The 21,126-nt window shown below is 30.8% G+C and overlaps 1 protein-coding gene across 8 annotated transcripts in view; it reads left to right on the top strand.

The window, feature by feature from the left end:
• The window catches only part of LOC101888879 (protein similar), a 365,682-nt gene that overhangs the window by 317,220 nt on the left and 27,336 nt on the right, over positions 1-21,126 (top strand). For all 8 annotated transcript variants that reach the window (XM_059123264.1, XM_059123265.1, XM_059123262.1 and 5 more), the window contains one exon: positions 1,537-2,372. In XM_059123264.1, coding sequence (XP_058979247.1) covers positions 1,537-2,372 — 836 coding nt within the window. The remainder of the gene's footprint in view (positions 1-1,536; positions 2,373-21,126) is intronic.

Raw genomic sequence — 21,126 nt, forward strand, 5'->3', positions numbered from 1 at the left:
CTATTAAGGCCCTAATTTTATTTTCAAAAAATAACTTGTCAATTATTCCATACATTTTCAAAAAATAAATTCATCACCTTTGTGAACAGAGAGAAAAATATTTTGGCCTTCATCACTTTTAAAAGTTCAGGGTTAAAAATAAATTTTAAAATTTTTCGACACGAAAAATCTCGTATACACAGAAAATAGTATATGTTATTTTTTAACAACTTTCTTGTGTCTTTATTTCTTAAGACTTCCCTTTTTCTAATTATTTTTCTTAATTAATCCCCCGCAATAAAGAAAAGGTATTAATTTTATGGATCAACTGCCACATTTGGGTATCATTGGCATCAATTTATTATGCCACCGAAATAGACCAATTTTCCACTTGATAATACCCAAGCCTCTAGCACATTTTTCATTCTATAGAATACCTCGGATTGCTGTTTTTTATGATGATTATTTATGATTTTTTCTCCTCATCTATTCACAACACATTATACGATCACATGTTTTTGGGAGATTTTTGTTTTGTTTTTTTTTTAATTTTTGACAAAATTTTGAAGAAGACAAAAAAAACAGACCGTCTAGTTATGATATTTCTTAAATTGGATTTTCTCGGTTGAGTCTATTGTAGAGTATAGTTAGATAGATATATTTTGAATTTATTTAAATTTATCTTCCAAAAAAATATTTTTAAAAAAATTTTGTATACCCTATATTTGGTATTGAAATTTGTTTTATAAATTTCCAAATATTTAATGGTAAAAAGTTAATTAAAAAGGGCTCGTCATTTTATTGTTTTTTTCCAATACATATATCTTAAATTTTTTTTTTTTTTTTTTTTTTTTTTTGAAGTGTAGGAAATCGCACATATTTGGATTTGGTTGTGGGAGTCTTTTAGAGAATATACATTTTTTATAATTTTATCTTTTGAAAATTCGAAAATAGTTTTTTAAAAATTTTTTATACCCTATATTTGGCATTGAATATGTTTTGATATTTTCAAAATAATTGACATTGAAAATATATAAGGCCAAATATGTGTCATTTTTTAGTTAAAAAAGGCCCATCAGTTGATTTTCTTCTCCCCAATTCTTATTTTTCTTAGAAAAAAAAACACACTTTTGTCTTAAATTCTCAAAGCTTTTATTTATGATGTAGGGTGGGAATATCATACATATTTTCATATATGTATATATTTAGTATGTATCTAGGCATGTGTTAATATTTATGTTTTTATTTTTCTTTGTTATCTTCTGATGTTTTTCTTATTATTTTTTTTTTCTCTAAGTCCAGCCAAGTTCAGGGCCACAAATATGTTTAGTTGTTATTTTTGGTTGTATTTTTTATAGAAAGAAATATAAAAATGAATGAATATTTAATAGATTTTCTTATGCCGAATATTCCGGAAGAATGAAAAACAAATTTTCTTAAATTTCCTTGCAAAAAATACACACTCCTGTTTTTTTTTTTTTTTTAATTTTCCAAAAGCAAAAAAGAAAAGAGAATAACAAAAATATTATTTTCCTTCTGTGTCACCTCGACGAATAGCATCAAACTTGGATTGTTGGAGTGATTTCTTGCAAATCAACAATGCCACAGACAATAGCAACAACAATACAGCAACAGCAACAACAACGCCTCAACATGTAACCGTAACATTGGAAAATTTGCGACATGAAGACTGTAAACAACAAATACAAATGCAATTGCAACAGCAACAACAACAGCAGCAGCAGCAACACCAGAACATTATATTAAATGCAGTGCCATTAATAACAATTCAAAGCAATAACAAAAATCTGATTATACCAACAACCACACAGCAGTCGCAACAACAATCCCAAAACAATTCCCCCAACTCCCTGAATTCGACGCAAAGCAATACAAAAATTCTAAATACTAAAGTGAATACAATCAAATTGACCCCCTTGACTAGTACGGCCACAATTCGGATTATTGAAAATCGTCAGCCTTTGATGCAACAGCAACAGCAGCAGCAACAAAATGTTGTGAAAACCGCCTTTTTGCACACAACCGGTGGCAATAAACGTCATTTGAGCAACTCGCAATTGTCGAATACCAGCATGGATTCGAAACGCATGAAGGGCATTAATGCCGAATCGACAACAACAACTTCACAATTGTTGCAACAATTGATAACGACGCCCCAAAATGGAAAACAACAACAAGCAAAGGATTCAAAGGCAATGATGACCAACAACCACAACACCAACTCCAATAAATGGTCATCACAAAATTCCAATGTTGTAATGGCTGAAAACAAACAACAACAACAGCAACACCAGAAACAGCAAAGGCAGCAACAACAACTTTCGCAACAATCAAATTCGGTTCTAAAGAATCTTTTGATCAGCGGCTGCGATGTAAGTGCGGGTTATTGCATTGTGCCGATGAGACCTAAAACCAAACTAGCCAAAGCATAATAAATAAGGGTTTCAAAATTTTAATTTATCGTCAGCCCCCTCTCAGTTTCCCTCCAAAACAAACAAAAAATGAAAACTAAAAATTAACAAAACGCATAATTTTTTTACAACACCTGCCTATTAAATAAGTTAATATATTTTATTAATATTATTTAAAAAAAATAGAAATGTATACAAAACAAACAAACGCTTTGTGTTGCACAAATGTGAAAATGTTTGAAAATCCCAAAATGTTTTTGTGAAAAACAAATTTGTTCGTTTTTTGGTAAATTGTTGTAAAGTTGAGTGAATTCATAACTCGGCTCGAGATTTTTGAAAGTTAAGTATTTTTTCAGATTTTAGAGCTAAACTTGCCTGAAAAATGTATACATCGAAGTCCTTGAAAGACGCAAAGCAATTCAACTCAGAAAAGATTTATTGATGATTGAGAAACTTATGAATATATATATATCTTTTTTTTGACAAAAAATGCAGAAGAGATTTTTGAATGCCAAATTGTTAGACAGGACTAAAAATGTCCCTCTCCTTAAGAAAAATTTGGAAGATTTTGTGTATTTGACTTTTTTGATCTTTGTAGGAAGTTTTTGAAAATGAAGAATTTTTTTAACATAATTTTTATATTTTCTGATTCCAAGGCCCAAATCAAATGAAGAAAGATTTTTTTTTACTTGTTGTTGAATGTGAAAATTTCTCATAAAGTCCCATAAAGTTTTGGGGATCTGTTTTGTTCGCTCTTTGGAAACTTGTTGAAATTTGCTCTGAGTTCAAAATATTTTTTTCCAGCTCCCATCGTTTGAAAAAGTATATAAACATTCGCAACCTCAGATTCTTAAAATACGAGACTCACCAATTATAATTCAACTCAGAGAACAACTATTGATCCTGACGGGACTACAGCTTAATGAATTATCATTGAAGGATTCACAAAAGTAGTTTTTATTTTAGAAAAAATATTAGAAATATAGATTTTAACTCAGCGAAGATTTTTATGTCAAAAATAATCCCTCAAGGACCTTGGTTTTTTTTATTAATTAACATTTTGACTCCATGGCCCGATTCGAAGAAAATCTTTTGGAGTTGCAGATCTCTGGAAAAAAGTGTCAGTCATAATTCAGGTCAGGTTTTTTGGAACCTTCCATGTTTTCCGATTTCATAACTGATTTCTATCATCGAAGGACCAAAACGCCCATATTAACCTGAAAACAGATTGATAATTATTCTAATTACATTTAAATTTGCATAGTAATTTTTCGAATTTTGGAAATCCCTTAAATATTAAATTGTCGGTCTCTGGAAGGCCAAAGGACAGGTTAAAATTTAGGTCAGAGAATATCTTTGGATGTTTGAGAATTTAAACCCCAAGAAAAAGGAATAGAACCTGTAACATCTTTTAGATTGTGCAGTCATATTTCGATATTCTTTAGATATAGGAATTATGTATTTGTTCTCAAAGGACAGGATTTGTTCTCGAAGGATTTTGATATTGGGTTCTGTCTTTTAGAAAAAATTGTCGATTCAGGTCTCTGGAAGATCAAATTAAGTATAATTTGAAATAGTTTCAGATTTCATAACTAAATTCGATTGTTTGCTAATTTTTTACAGTATTCGAAGGACCAAAAACTACTGTCAAAAAAATTCTGATTCAGGTCTCTGGAAGGCCAATTGTATATAAGGTCGGAAACGTAATGAGCATACAATCCTATCAACCTAGCCGAGTTATTTTTTCATCATTTAATTACAATTAGCCAATAAACGAACAATTTTTTTTTACAAAAAAAAAAAAAAAAACATTCTACCCCTTTAAATACCCGCCCAATTCTAAAAAACTCATTGTATTGTAAAAATTACGAAAGAAAACCAACAAAAAAAGTAACGAAAAATTGTAAAGACGTAAATGATAAGTTTTCACACGTTCACCTCATCGTTATATGAAAATATATCCTCCCCCACCCCCATTCACACACATTAAATCATTTGACTCTCTCTCTCTCCTCCACCCTCTAATCACGATTTCTTTTGTAAATGGATCGATTTTATAGACATATATACATATACAATATATCTATATTTACATAAATACAATAATATATACTAACTAGTTGTATAGTGAGAAACTAAAAAAAAAAAGAAAACTTAAAAAACGATATTTTCAATATTATTATAATTGTTTTTTCTTTATTTTTTGAAGAATTTATTTTCTAAGCTTTAATTATATAGCCCTATGTCGTATTAGTCCTTACAAGCAACAAGAAGAAAAAAACTAAAACACACACATACACAACTTAGTCAGAGAAACTAAACTAGGAGTAAAACGGAAACAGAACCTATAGTCTATTCTCTTTATTATTAGAGTTTAAGTAAGTGAGTAAGTAAGTAGTTTTAGGTATATACATAAATATATAGGTTTTAGTATTTTAGAGAGACATTATCTATCGTGTAGAACAAGAAGAATAAGAACAACAAACAAACAAACAAACAATGGGGAAAGGATACGGTAGGGAACAAATTGAAAAGGTCATACTTGTTGTCCTCCATTACACTCCTTTCTCCATATCTGTGTATTAGAGAGACTATTTGTTATAAAGAAACAAACAAACTAATGTTAAATGCTTTAATAAATATTACACACATAGTCTACTTTTTTTAATTTCTCTTTTTTTAAATTATTATTGGTAAACACTCAAAATATTTAATTTTTTTTTTTAATTAAATTTCCATTTTTTTGGAAACTTATTTTTCAAAATTTATTTTAGTTCCTTTGGTTTGTAAATAAAATACATATTATTTTAATTTTCTAAATTGTCTTCTATCACTCTTGGCCCCCTGATATTGTTTTTTTAAATCACTGTAAATATTACTGAGCTCTTTAGTTTATTTTTAATTAAAAATTAATTAACTTTAAGTGTTTTTTTTTATTTTGTTAATTTAATCTTAACTTTTTTATTATTATTAATATTATATTATAATTAAGAAATATTTTTAATTTTATTTTGTTATACACACCATTATATTATTAAACAGAAGAAAAAAAAAAACAAACGAAACAAACATCACATTTTTTGATTTTTGTTATATGAGACGAACAAATAAAAAAAAATAATAAACGAAGAAAAAAAAACTTTTTAAAAATGTCACTGAAATTTTGTTTTTCTTTATTTATGATTTTGATTTGATTTGATTTAGAACAATGTTTTTTTTCGTAAATCAAAGTTCGTAAATTCTAGGGATATTTTTTTCCAAATGTTGATAAAAATGTTTTCATTGACGTCATACTCCTCAAGTAAAATATGATGAGATTCGAAAAATACAAATTAAAAAAAGATTTTCAACTAACATTTATGCCTAAACTCATTTGAATGCTCAGACAGAACCACTAAAGCTGCCCAACAAAAATACATATTACAAATCCGGTTACAAACCCATTATTTTAACTCAAAATTACTACTTATTTTTCACCTAAAGTCTATTAAATAAGTGCTTTAAAACTCCTTATTTTCCAACATTTGGTTGTCAGAAGTTAACTACATATTTTGTAAGAAATGCCTCTCTCTCACTCTAAATAATGAGTTGGGGAGCTGCTTTGTAATGCGTATTATTGTTGGGTAGGACTTTGAAATGTGGTGTGTTTGTGTGTCGGCGAAAGGCTAGATTTGTAGAGCCCGGGCATCCAACCACCAGGTAATGTAAACAAATTGTCCCAACTAAAAAGCTCTTTACGAATCGAGTTCCAAACGCATTATTTTAACAAGGGCATATAGCTTATAATTAGAGTTACAGAAAAAACTACTTATTTGCGGCCAAAAAATAACTACTTATTCTGAGCAACATGACATTTTCACAATAATATGTTCGGAATCCATTTTTTAAAGGACGTTCTTGGACGTTCAGCATTATTAATATTAATAATGCATAATTCGTTAGAAATTTACAAGTCAAAACAACTTGCGTTAACCATTACCAGGTAATCAGTGGTCATAGCACAGAGAGTGCAAGGATGGAAAATTCAATACTCAGCGACGGCAAACAAATCTTGATCTAAGACTTGAAACAAGTCCTATACACGCTGCCCAAATGTTGCTCTGCGGTATTTTGGCCCATTACCGGCGAAACGCTTGCTTGAGGTGATCAACACTTTGGTTTTTTTTTAGTGCCCACCTTGCTTTCCAAAATACTCCAGACACAATAGTCCAACGGATTGGTATCCGGAGATTTTGGTGGCCATTGTGTGCTGGAAATGAATCGAGGAACCTCATGGTTGCAAACATTCTTGGGTGGCCGCGTGCTGAGTGAGAAAATATTTGCGTGCCCAAGGCTTTAATACACCCTCCAGAATATTTTCGCGATAATATTCGGCATTTTTTCTGCTTTTTTCTTCCTTGACCTTGGGCTACGCTACCAGTATCACGATAACGAGCGATGGTACGAGACACAAAAGATTTATTCGAATTTAAATGCTGGACTTGTTGTTTTCCAGCCAAATTTGAAGAAATCACACTATCCCGCTTGAATTCCATCACGAATAACTTTTTTTTCTGGAAAATTCTCTTAAAATTGTCTTAAAATCCACGCAGGGGGTTCCTTCTGAGTACTTTACCCCCCATTAGAGAATTGTCTGAATAGGTCCACGGTATCGTATAACGCCCATATAACATTTTTATGATTTCAGCCAAATTTGTCTATGGAATTGTCTTAAAATCCACAAAAGGAGTTCCTTATAAGTACCCTACCCCCTGGAAGGGAATTGTCTATATAGATCCACAATATTATATATCCCCTATATAGCGGTCCCTCCTGATATTCGTATAGCCCCCCATATAACGGTTTGCATTTGAGCTGTATTTTTCGACTGAATTGTTTTAAAAATTTTTAAAGTTTCTTCCAAATGGTTGAGGGTATAAAAAGGTCACCCCGGCCGAATTTAGCTTCTTTTTTACTTGTTGAGAAAAAATTTATTTCAAAAATCGTACCCTTTGAGAACATCAGCATGCCCCAAAAAGGGACACATCCCAGAAAAAATATAACTTTGAAAAAATTTCAAATAATGGGTTTGTTAAATACATTTTGGCACAAATAACTACTTACAGAGCAGCATCCTAACGCCTTATTTCAGTACTTACCAAACTGCCACAGAAGAACAAAAAATCAGTAGTTTTATTTTTAGGGCACTGGTATTGAATTTTTGTTTCAATTCACATTTTTCTTTGCAATCTTCTGATTGGTAGTCGGGCACACCATGCACTCGGCCATTGTTACGAAAATTATTTGTTGTTTTGCATGTACATGGGTCGGAAAACTCTTTGCATTTTCATGTTTCTTTTATTTGCTGCGGTGGAGGTTGGAACCTTAGCTTTTGTAGTCAGACAGGCTTACACTGTGCCACCGTAACTCATTACTTGGTATTGTAAAAGTAAGTTATTAGGCTTGGAGACTTAGAAAAACTTCATATATTTTGGTAATGCAGAGGGTATGTAGATGTCGTGGTTTTTACACATAAGGTATATTTTTGCTGGAATAGCCGAAAATATAATCGTTTCCATTACAAATTTTTTAATATTACTTATAATTACTTTGTTTTCGAAATTACATTTACGAGCTTTGATTTATGATTTTGACTTTCTAATATCAATTAATTTAATATTTTCTTTTCAACACATATTCAATTTATCCATAACCCCTACACATATACATATATTCCAATATATTTGCAATACAAATAAACAACAAAATGTTTCAAATAAATAAATAAACTACCTCCTTTTCGAAAATACAATTTTGAAGTGCAAAATTTTTAGATAAATTTTACAAAACTCAAAATCAACCACACAAAAACTAGAAAAATGTCAAACAGAAAATAATGCATTTTTGGAAATGATTTTCAAACCCAAAGTATATACAAAACATTGAGCGCTAAAGGTACAAAAGAAGAATAAAAAAAACCCTAAATCAATCCCAAAATCAACGGAAACTTATACATAAATACATACCTACATCATATAACAAAAAATAAAAAAAAAATAAAAAAAGCAACACAACGTTCTTTTTTATAGAAACAAATTTTTCTTCCACTCCAACGTAAATAAAATATAAAATAAAATAAATATTTATATATCATCATTACTATTATTATTAGTCCAAGGTTCATAAAATTTGAATATATATTGAAACATATTAAGAAAAAAGGAAAAATCTATAACCTTAAATACCTCAAAAAATTGAAAAGCAGAAAGCTCAAAGGCGGGAACAATATTCTCGTCGAAGTCTCGGAAAATGAATTGGAAAATGTGTGTTATTTTGTTTGTTTAAAAAAAGTGACAAGGAAAATTTATACGCTGAAAAAAAAAATGTTCGTCGAATCCATAGTTACAATCCTGAAGAAATTTTCAAAATATTTTGAATGTAATGTTGGAAAATTCTAACTACAAAAAATAGTTTGCATTTTACGAAATATATTCAAAATATTTACAAAATTTCCTTATAATTGTTATATTTTATTTTAAAAGAGTGATTGTTGTTACCAAGAAATACTGGAAAAATAAAGCTTTAAATTATCAACAACCTCTCCGGCCATCCTTAAACCCTTGCCCAACTCTATCTTCTTCTAATCAGATATTTTTTACGACTTGTTTGATTTAATTTTAATTTGTGCTCTCAATCTAAAATATATGTGTGTCTGTATATAATTTTTGTAACACAAATTTTATCATTTGTTATATATATTTTTTAAGTTATTTATAAGAATTGGTTATATAGTTGTTACAAAATAAAACGATTAAAACAATAATTCTAAAAATGAAAACTATTATAAACAAAAAAATAAATAAATGAAAAACAATTGTCTGTTGAAATTTAAAACAAAAATGAAAACAAAATTGTTTTATTTGCCATCACCAAAATCCAAAATTTTTTATACATATTTTTTCATACATTTTAAAAAAAATTATTTTAATATATGTTTATGTTTTTTTCTTAATTTTTAAAATAAAATTGCGTTTAAAGTTGCATAATTTCAGCGAAATTTTTTATAATTTTACCTATTTTTGGTGCATGTGGGGTTCGAGCCCGCTTCTTGTGTGACATACTTTTGTCTGTGTATGAGATCGTTTTGAAATATTGAAAAAACTTGTTCATGTCTATGTAATACATTTTTTTGAAAATTCAAAAACTTAATTTAGTCATACAATGTTTACTGAGAACTTAACTTAAGACTTGATTACACATAATGCTTGAGCCATATGTAAAGACATATTTTCCACAATTGTCTGTAGCTTTTTTAAAGCGTACTTTTGAAGGCCCCACAGCAGTTTTACTGTTCAAAGTAAAAAGATCCACTTAATAGTATTACGTTTTGAAATTGTTGGAAGCTCCTTAAAGTATGCTATAAAATATGTAAGCTCATATGACTCTAACATAATGTGCAATATGGCCTTCACGAGTACAATTTCAATTTTCAGCATAATCTATTTAACTTTTTGAAAACTTTTAATACAAATAATTGGTGTCATATCTTTTTCTAACAATTATGATATATTGAATTTTTATTATTTTCAGCACCCAATACCCAACACATATTATTCTTTATCAATATAAATGTATATTCCAATTTTCAGTTCTTTTGCTGGAGCTTTATTTTATTAAATTATTTAAAAGTGAAGCGTATTTTTAGGTACCACCTCTTACTTCAACTGTATCCACGAATTCTTTCCAACTACTCTGTGCTGTGTTTTGAAAATTTGCATTGCAAAGAAACCCAAGTAGAGGGGGAAAGTTCCCCTCTCTTCCAAATTTTTTGAAACTTTCGTATTAAGGTTCCTCAGAATCTGTGCGTTTTAGGTATATAGTGTCTTCAGCAATATTACAGATAACAATACGAAAATTATTTTGGTCAGCAATTTTAAATCTCTAGCGAGTAATCGAATGGGTCTACTTGGGGTTTTTTTTTTTCAAAATATGGTTAAAAACTCCAATTAAACAGGATAGTAGCAAGTCAAAATAAACTACAAAGTTATGTGTCTTAAAATTCTACTATGGGTCCTAAAGACTTCAAGCCAGGAAGTCGAATATATTAAAAACACATTTTAAAATTAAAACCGTACTTTGTGGGAGTATATGCAAAATTCTTCTTCAAAATCTTTCATTTTGAAGTTTGCCGAGTAGGATATTAGCAAAATGAAACAATCAACCCATATTTAATTTTTCTGTCCAAAGTTATTCAAACGTCTTCATATGTTAACTCTAGAAATCTATATGAAATTTCGGAATTTCAAATCCATCCCTTTACCCCATAAAGAAATTTAGTATTATTTAGTACGCATACCCAAAAAAAAATCTTCATCCTAAACAACAAAAGTGATCCAAAATTAGTTCCATTTAGTATTTTTCCTGCAATTATAATACGCATTAGTAAAGCCAGCATCTCAGATCTCAACATCATATACCAACGGAGAACTCAATATCAAATTTCGGGATTCCAGTTCTATACATTTACTCAATACCAAATTCAGTCAAATTTAGTACTTGTCCTATAATTTTGGTACTAATTTGCAATCCTAGACAGCTCTATCCCTTCACCCTATACCAAATTTATTTCAATGTAGTACTTTCCGGAAAACTATAATACGCATTTCCAAACCCGAGATTCCAGCTCTATACATTTACTCAATACCAAATTCAGTCAAATTTAGTACTTGTCCTATAATTTTGGTACTAATTTGCAATCCTAGACAGCTCTATCCATTCATCCTATACCAAATTTAGTTAAATTTAGTACTTTCCAGAAAACTATAGTACGCATTTCCAACCCACCTCCAAAGCTCAGTATGAAATGCCAAAATTCATCTAAATATCAAAATTCAGAATTCTATCTCTGCACCCAGTACCGAATATAGTAATTTTCGTACAATTATAATACATATTTCCGAAACCACAGCGACCCTAACACCAAATTTCAGTTTTTAAGCACTATATATACGAAATATAGTTCTATTTAGTACTTTCGTGCATTTGGGACCCAAATAAAAAATTTCAAGTACTAAACCGAACCTAAACCGAACTGTTCCAAATTTAACACCATTTAGTACAGTTCAGACACTTAGAACTCATTTCTAAAACCAATCAATTCTATTTCCCAGACTTGATTCTCATGCCAAAATTCAATATTTTGCCACAATCCGTTCACATAGCTCCAAATGTTACCAAATTTAGTGAATTTTAGAGCTTTTGGTACACATACAAATACTGCAACAAAGTCAAAAGCCATAATTTTTACACTCTTTTAAATTTTATTGAATGCAAAAAATGTCGAAAATAGCATCAAATTTTAGAATAAGTTTTGATTTGTTTGAATTGGTCACCTTTGGCACGAATTATGGCCCTCAAACGGCCAATGAAGCCGTCACAGGCTGCCCAAATGTTGCTCTGCGGTATTTTGGTCCATTCTCGGCCCATTGCTTGAGGTGATCGACACTTTGGTATTTTTTAGTGCCAACCTTGCTTTCCAAACTACTCCAGGCACAATAGTCCAACGGATTGGTATCCGGAGATTTTGGTGGTCACTCTGCGCTGGAAATGAAGCGATGAACCTCATTTTGTAACCATTCTTGGGTGGCGCATGCTGAGTGCGATGGTGATGAGTCCTATTGGAATGTCCAATTTCTGCGGCCAAAATGTTTCCGTGCCCAAGGCTTTAATACACCTTCCAGAATATTTTCGCGATAATATTTGGAATTTATTTTGGTGCCAAGGTCGATTCATACGAGGGGAGAGCGAGCATCGCCTGTTATGGCGGCCCACACCATCCCATGGCCGGCGCTTGAGTTCTGGTGGCCAACCGAATGTGCACATTTTCAGCTGACCTCTTTGGCAAGTACACACGATAATTTTGTTTGTTTACAAACAGCTGGACAACGAATTTTTTCTCATCGGAGAAAACCAAATTCGGCAGTTCACCACTCTTTTGAGTCTATTTTCTTTCTGTTGCGGTGTAAGTTCTTGCACTTTTTGGAATGTCAATGGCTTTACTCCGAGCTCAATTTTCAATATTTGCCGAATAGAATATTGCGATGTGTTGAGCTCACAAGTCATTTTTTGGGCACTGCGACGCGGGTTTCGATCAAGTCGCTTATTTACTTCTCGATCCATTTCTGTTGATGTTGTTGTTTTCTTCCGTCCTCCTTCTTGATGACTGGCTACGCTACCCGTATCACGGTAACGATCATGATACGAGACACAAAAGATTTATTCACATTTATATGCTGGAGGGGTCTAACAATAGCCACTTGTGGTTTTCTAGCCAAATATAAAGAAATCACACTATCACGCTTGAATTCCATCACGAATACCTTTTTTACTGGAAAATTCTTACCAAAATATTCTTGTTACGCTTGTAAACAATATAATGAGCTGTCACTGGAATAATTTTAACAGCTGTTGGACGAGTGGCTTGGAATTGACAGCAGTCTGAAATTGGTTGCAGTTTTTTCATCTCACCCTGTACTTTCCTAACTTAATTTTTATATCAAATATCAAGATTTTAGCTGTTTATTACTTTCAATTTGTTAGTTTCATTCGATCTTTAAAAAAATTTAGGAATGGTACTTTTCTTACGCATTCGCAATACAAAAAAAAAAAAAACAGGACTTCAGACTTTTCGATTTTTGTCTTGAACCGATTATTAAAAAGATCGATTTTTTGATTTTTATCATAGGCAAAATTGATCCTAAATATTTTCTATATATATTTTTTTTCTTTTATAATTAACAAAAAACAAAACCTATTATTGGGATAATTATTAATTTAGAGATTTAAAAACTAAACCAGAAGCCGCCTACTTCAAGGATTCAACATTGTTAATTGGACAAAGGAAATCCTTCAGTGAAAACAAAACAAAAATGAAATAGAAACCTAATCAATGAACAAATTTCTTTCCTTTTTCCTGCCTTTTCCCTCCACTTTACTTTTCGGGGGGTTTTATTTTTCAATTCAATTAACATTATTAAGGAATTCCTATTTCTTTGACTTAGACACTAAAGTCTTAGGGACTTTTGTTGAAGAATCTACACCATGGTGGTTTGAACCTTTTTTTTTTTTGTTTTTCTTTTGGAAGGGACGGACGGAATATGGTTTTGTTTCTAATTTCCAAAATTTGTTCACAAATTTGGTTGTTAGGCTGGTTGGCTGACTGACTGACTGGCAGCTTTGTGTTGGTAAATGAAACCTCTGCCAAAACCGAAGTTTACTTGCCACAAAAAAGCCATAAAAACATAACATTTAACACGCGCCGCATATTAAATAACATCGTTATAACACTACTAAATCATATAAAATAACCACCAAAGACGCAGAAGAGGAAGAAGAAGGAAAACAACAAACCAGTAGCAAAGTGAAGGAAGAACTACGCAATAGCCAAAAATGTTTCTTTGTGGCATTAAAGCCACAAGAAAATTAGTAGCAGTAGGCCGTGGATTTCTGTTGTGGCTTGTAATTCTATCCACTTCATCATTATTGTCAGCTATTAGTTCATTCGCTTAGCTTTGTTTGTTTGTTCGTTCGTTTGTTGCCTCGGCATTTTCGAGGATTTATTAATTTGTTAAAATTTACACTTCATTTCTTTGCGTTTTTTTTTTTTTTTTTTTTTTTTTTTTTTGGGAAAACTTATTTGTTTTTATTTTTTTCGTCAGGCATTTGTTATTACACACGTGTCATTGTATTAATATTCTTTAACTAATCCATGTTGTATAATAAAATTTTGTTTTTATGACCATGTTTTTTTCCCCCAAATCAAGGTTGATTTTATTAGAATTGTTTCTCCCAAGTTTGTGCGTTTAAATAAGAATTCCAATAAAACATCTTGAGCAGAAATACGTGTTTTTATTAAACAAATCAGATGGATTTTCTTGTGTCGTTATTATGACCTTTTTAATCGTGTGTGAAATGTTTTCATTTATTTTTTAATTGTGGTTTTCCTTCTTCCTTTCCTTCAGTACAAAGGTTCATTGACCTTATAATACACCTTCATATTTTATAAAAATTGTGAGTAAAAATAAAAAATGCATGTTGTGTGTCATCAGCTTTTCAAAGTTGAAAGCAAAATACGACTTTTATACTTTACAATTTTCAAAGTCAAATATTCGATTTCGTCCAAACATACGTCAACAATAACACTGTGATACAAATCTTCAAAAAAAAAAAATACACACTTCTACACACCACACGCATTGTGGTGTAAGGTATCATATAGTCGGCCCCGCCCGACCTTTGACCTTTCCTTGCTGGTTTATTACTGTCTTAATAACCGAGATGATTGGATATTGAAAAATTACACTGTGCGACAATAAAAATACACACTAATGATCCAATTCTGGTTTGTGAGTGCCCACAGATGACGAATAAGCTTTTGGTTTTTCTGGTCACTTCGAATATTGACTTTAAATGTGCATAACTTCAACAACGGATTGAGATGAGTCAAAATACCGCAAATGAGTCAAAATACCGCAGAGCAATATTCGGGCAGCGTGTGACGGTTTCATTGGCCGTTTGAAGGCCATAATTCTTATCAAAGGTGACCAATTCCAACAAATCTAACATTATTCTGAAATTTGATGATATTTCCGACATTTTTTGCTTTCATTTAATATTGTTAAAAAAAATTATGGCGTTTGACTTTGTTGCATTTTTTTATCTCACCCTGTACATTAAAGCAGCAGGAAGCAATGTAGTCATTTATCTGGTTTAAGCCTGAATAATTCCGGACATTCCGCACCCACTCTCTTTATCCCTTGTAACTCACCAAGACCTATCTATAATAAATACGGTTATGACAGACCACGCAAAACCATGGGTCGGTTCAATCCAATGTGGAAATGCAGTACAAAACAGCCTATTTTGATTGATTTTTAAGTTTCGAGGATATTTCCCACACAAGTGAATATGTTATAATATGAAAATCATAGTCTCGGGTTTTAAGCATATTTTCGAAAAAGTGAGGAAATCAAATTGTATATTTTTCAACTTTTCCTAATAGATAGATTGTCAAAGACATTTACGAGACATAACGGACACTACAATACATGTTTTTTAACTTTTACAACGGATTTTTATTTATTTTTTTTTCTTTGAAAGGGTCGAGTCATATCTTTCAAACCAATTCAATAAACTCGGATTCTCTCTATATTTGCCATTATAAAATCAATTTTTGAAGTAACCTAGTCATCTGTGAGCTCCCACAAACCAGAATTGGAACAATAGAGGAAGTGTGTATATTTTTTTGTCGGACAGTGTAATTTTCCAATTGCCTATAATTTCGGTAATTACGACAGTTATAAACCAGTTAGTAAAGGTCAAAAGTCGGTCGGAGCCGACGATGTGATACCCTACACCACTATTTATTTAAAAATAAGAATTATCGCTCATCTTCAAGGTCCTTTCACAAACGTGGATTTTTTAAAAATATTTCTTCAAGGTCTATTCACAAACGTGGATTTTTTAAAAATATTTCTTCTAGGTCTTTTCACAAACGTGGATTTTTTAAAAATATTTCTTCTACGTCTTTTCACAAACATAGATTTTTTTAAACATGTTTCTTCAAGGATAATCCACAAACGTGGATTTTTTTTAAAGTATTTCTTCTAGGTCTTTACACAAACGTGGATTTTTTTAAAGTATTTCTTCTAGGTCTTTACACAAACGTGGATTTTTTAAAAATATTTCTTCTACGTCTTTTCACAAACGTAGATTTTTTTAAACATGTTTCTTCAAGGATAATCCACAAACGTGGATTTTTTAAAAGTATTTCTTCTAGGTCTTTTTTAAAAGTATTTCTTCTAGGTCTTTCCACAAACGTATATTTTTTAAAAATGTTTCTTCAAGAATAATCCACAAACGTGGATTTTTTTAAAAATATTTCTTCAAGAATCCTCCCCAAATGTGATTTTTTTTTAAATATATCTTTAAGGTCTATTCACAAACGTGGATTTCTTAAAAGTATTTCTTATAGGTCTTTTTTTAAAGTATTTCTTCTAGGTCTTTTCACAAACGTAGTTTTTTTAAAGTATTTCTTCTAGGTCTTTTCACAAACGTATATTTTTTAAAAAATGTTTCTTCAAGAATAATCCACAAACGTGGATTTTTTTTAAATTATTTCTTCAAGAATCCTCCCCAAACGTGATTTTTTTTTTAAGTATATCTTTAAAGTCTATTCACAAACGTGGATTTTTTTAAAAGTATTTCTTCAAGAATCCTCCCCAAACATGATTTATTTTTTAAATATATCTTTAAGGTCTATTCACAAACGTGGATTTTTTTTAAAAGTATTTCTTCAAGAATCCTCCCCAAACGTGATTTTTTTTAAATATATCTTTAAGGTCTTTTCACAAACGTGGGTTTTTTTAAAAATATTTTTTTAATTTATTTATATTCACAAACGTGTTTTTTTTTAAATATTTCTTCAAGGTCTATTCACAAACGTGTTTTTTTTATATATTTCTTCAAGGTCTATTCACAAACGTGCATTTTTTAAGGACCAACAGAGACGTAGTTTTTCTAAAAATTATTGTTTTAAGGACCAACGGAGACTTGGATTTTTTAAAGTATATTTTTTCAAGGACCAACAGATACGTATATCTTTTTAAAGAATATTTTTTCAAGGACAACATTTCAAGCTCTTGCTTCCACACGCATCGATGACATAATTTGCCATCGTACTTCAACTCTTTTATTAGTTTGGTTAGATTGGGTGAAATTTCATACATTTGCTCACACTAGGAACATTTTAGCCTAGGACATATTCAATAAATTTGTCATATAGATGTCATTGTAATATCGATTGTGCACTAAGACTTATCTCCTGCTTTTGAAGGATTAAATATCAGCCAGGTCGCACCCATAGCGACCTATGCAAAATATAAAACAATTTGAGCTTCAGTAGTTTTGTCGTCAATCATTCATCGTATTTGAATCGTCTTTTAATTCTGTGTAATTAGACGAATTTATGTACCATTTTTTACACTTTCCGAAAATTTCTTAGCAAAAAGTTTAGTGACAGAATTCAGCAACCAACGCCTATATGTATGCAATAAAAGTATCAATATTTAAGTATATCCCATTTTACATATATATGTCCTTTTAATATCAATTACACGAGCTCTACGTTTTAAACATGAATAAACGAACACCCTTGCTTTAAGGGTTTCGTTTAAGAGTCGATAAAAAGTCAATCAAATAATTGTTCATCACAATTTTCTCTTCATAATAAGAGGATGTGTAAATATAACCGGCTTATATTTACACATCCTCTTATTTCCATATTTTTAATATCAACAACTTCGCGATCCCTCAAAAACTTTAAAATCTTTACAAATCCTTTTGAAAATATATTTTCCTTTAAATCTCCAAAAAAAAATAGAGCAATAATTATGATGGGTTTATTGAAGTCAGCAACATTGCCTACTTAAAGGAGTTAATTTACTAGAAAAAAAACCGATAAGACTTTTTCAGGGTAAATAGTTTCTAATCCAGCTGAAAGTGTGAGCTCATCAAATTTCCCAACAAATCGTTGTGACAGCCACACTAACACATTTACTCGGCATGTTTCTTTTGTTTTTGTGAAATTTAAACAAGGACCTTTTTGTGTTGTTGTTGGCGTTGTTAAAAAAGAAACAAAAGAACAGGAAGTAACTGATTTTTTTTATTCAACTTGTCTTTTATGCTGGTATCCAGATATATTAGTATATTGTGTTTCCTTGTAGACCAATACACTCTCACACGCACGCACACACACGTACACTCGAAAGAAATTCACACATTCCTTTATACCCAAGCAGTTGGAAAATTGTAACTATTTATTTTGGGGTATGGGAGGTGGCTACATAATAATAGCGTTGGGTGTCTGTCTGTCTTTATGGCTTTGAATTTTTATGTGTAACACGCTTTACTGTTCTTCGTTTCGTTTTTCGTTTCTCCTTTCCCCCCACAACCAGGAAGGAAAAAATTCTCCACCTCGTCCCTTAGATATTTCGTTTATTGGGAGCAAGTTTTTTTGTTTTTCCTCCTCATTCTAATATCAAAAGTTTTGCTGTTGTCGTTGCTTTTTATTATGGGCCTTTTTTCTTTTATGACATTTTCAGGGTCTTCTGCCTTTAGACTCTTCCTCTAGCCAGCCACTACATTGTTGTGCTTTCGTTGATTATCATTTTTATTTTATTTTTGTTTTTTTTTTTCGATTTTATTTTATTTCTCTTCCGCGTGTTGTTGTGTTATGAAACAACAACAACTAAAACCAAGTGACATTTATTTTTGTTGTGTGCTTTTATTTTCCTTATTTCTTCTATTATTGTTGAAAAGTTTGATACTTACTGTAAAGGGGGGGGGGAGGGTGTCGAACGAAGGCAGATGTGCGGGAATGTTGTGAAAAATCAACATTCACACCTTTAAGGAAATGATGATGAGCATGATGATCGTAATGAGTTTGCTTAAGCTCGTAATGATGTTTAAAATGTTTTCGCCCCTGTGGGCCAAAATTGCGACTTCTTTTTTTTGAGAATGGTAAATAATTTCGTTTAAGGAGGAAATATAACAGTTTATGAATTTTCGTGATGGACACTTTACTGATTTAGTTGAAACAGAAATGTCGGCCTTTTTCGATAACACGATTTCTGTGTAAATCTTAGGATTATCGTAAAATCCTGTGGTAGTGAACCTTTGATTTTTGGCGTTGAAATTTTATAAGCATTATATGCAAGGAAATTATTCGAAACTCTAATTTTCAGTAATACCATTTGCGATATTATATCAGTTGGCTAGACTACTGAAGGAAACGAAAATAAGATTTGGAAAATAGTGGTAATTTTGTCATTTCAGTTAAAAAAATTTTGAACGTTTGAGTAACTAGTTTCTGTATCAAAAAATTTAGAATATGACTAAATAACTAATCAATAACATATGTATGTATAATAGGAACAATGCACTTTTCCGAAAAATTATTTTTCTGACAGTTTTTGTTCATTTTGCACTGAAAATTTTTATTTATCTCATGTTGGGCGCCATGATTTTTTTCTGAATTTCTGCCTGTCTGACTTTTATCATTTTTTTCTGACTTTCTGCCTGTCTGACTTTTATCATTTCCCGATAGTGTTTTTTAATCCAATTATAAAATACCTCAAGATGTTGAATATTTGGTATCTTTAGTCATGTTTAAGCCATCAAGAATCCATCTTGCAAAATCATTTCATTCTCTCTCACAGACAGCGACATTCGGTCTCAAAATCACACGTTACACCTCTAACACTCTTCTTTAAATCAAGAAGAACATTGCATTTGGTACCAAAATAGTATATTTTCTAAAATGTTAATTCATTTCATCTTTTAAACAAGTTAGTACTTGAATTTTAGCACAATCTATTAATTTTGTATAGAACCATAATGTTATAATATTTAATACTATTTATGCGTTCAGAAGCCTTAACGTGCGCCGGAAAACGAAAGTAAACCCTATATCCCAACCAACGCTTCCATAAAGTTCTAATTGTACATATTAGTACTTTTGTACAGTCATATAGCGAAATTAAAAATTGACTGTATATCTCAAACCTATCCTCGAACAGTGACTCTAATACCACATTTACATATTGTAGTTGTATTGGTTGCCCCAAGCAAATGGTACCAATTTTAGTACATCCCTGTTCCAAACTTGGAAAATTCGACCTGTACTCCTTCATACCAAAAACAAAAATACTAAATCTTGTACAATCTGGAAGTAAATTGCACACATTTCTTTTATTGTACTTTTGTTCAAAATCTACCTCCACATCTCAGACAAATACTCGATGCCAATATTAATATCACATTTCCTAATCATAGGCCTATTATTTCAACCAATGACGCAAATGGTACCAAATTAAGACATAGACATATTTTCATATCGTACATATATCTTTTATATAGGCACATTTGTCATCCTCGTATTAAATTTTCAAAATTTTGATACTATCTGTCCTTAGATTACAAGTTTTAATTTCCCCTTATCTCTCAATTATCTTCTCAACTTGGACTACGTACGAATCGAAGTTAAAACCACTATTTTACTTTTGAATTTATCAACTATTGCCTTCAACAATAGAGTTTATGATACAGTACATAGGCAGCCGTTTAATACCCGATTTTGAGAAGAAAATCTAATATATTCATCATTGTATACTTCTTAATTATTTGCATTAATTGAAGCTAGAAATATTATGAGTCTTGATATCAATATTTAGAACCCGAATGTATTTAAAACGAAAAACAAGAAAAAAAATATATTAAAATTGAAAAATAGATGGCGTGCCGTTAAAGATATCTCTTTGTTTATATTGAATCCGTGTAATGCTGATCTTCATACATCAACTCCAGTCACATAAACTCTAAGTTTCATGAAAACTGTCTAAATTTGACTACTACACTTAAAGAAATAGTTTTAGAAGTATACCTTCTTAAGTTCTACTCATTTTTTAATGCTAAAAATGGAATGTAGATGGCCTCATTAATTCGCTGTTAAATTTTACTGACAAAAATAAAAATAGTCTCCTTTTAACTATGCCTCTTAAACTAATTCTGAATATTTTAAGTTATTTTTAATGATATTTTCAAATTCACAACTCTAAAGGATTTTAATATGAAAGTCAAATTTTGCTCAACTAAAGTACTTAGTACGCAAAAAATACTA

The sequence above is a fragment of the Musca domestica genome, unplaced genomic scaffold, assembly GCF_030504385.1.
Source record: "Musca domestica strain aabys unplaced genomic scaffold, Musca_domestica.polishedcontigs.V.1.1 1, whole genome shotgun sequence".
In the NCBI taxonomy this organism is placed as follows: Eukaryota; Metazoa; Arthropoda; class Insecta; order Diptera; family Muscidae; genus Musca; species Musca domestica.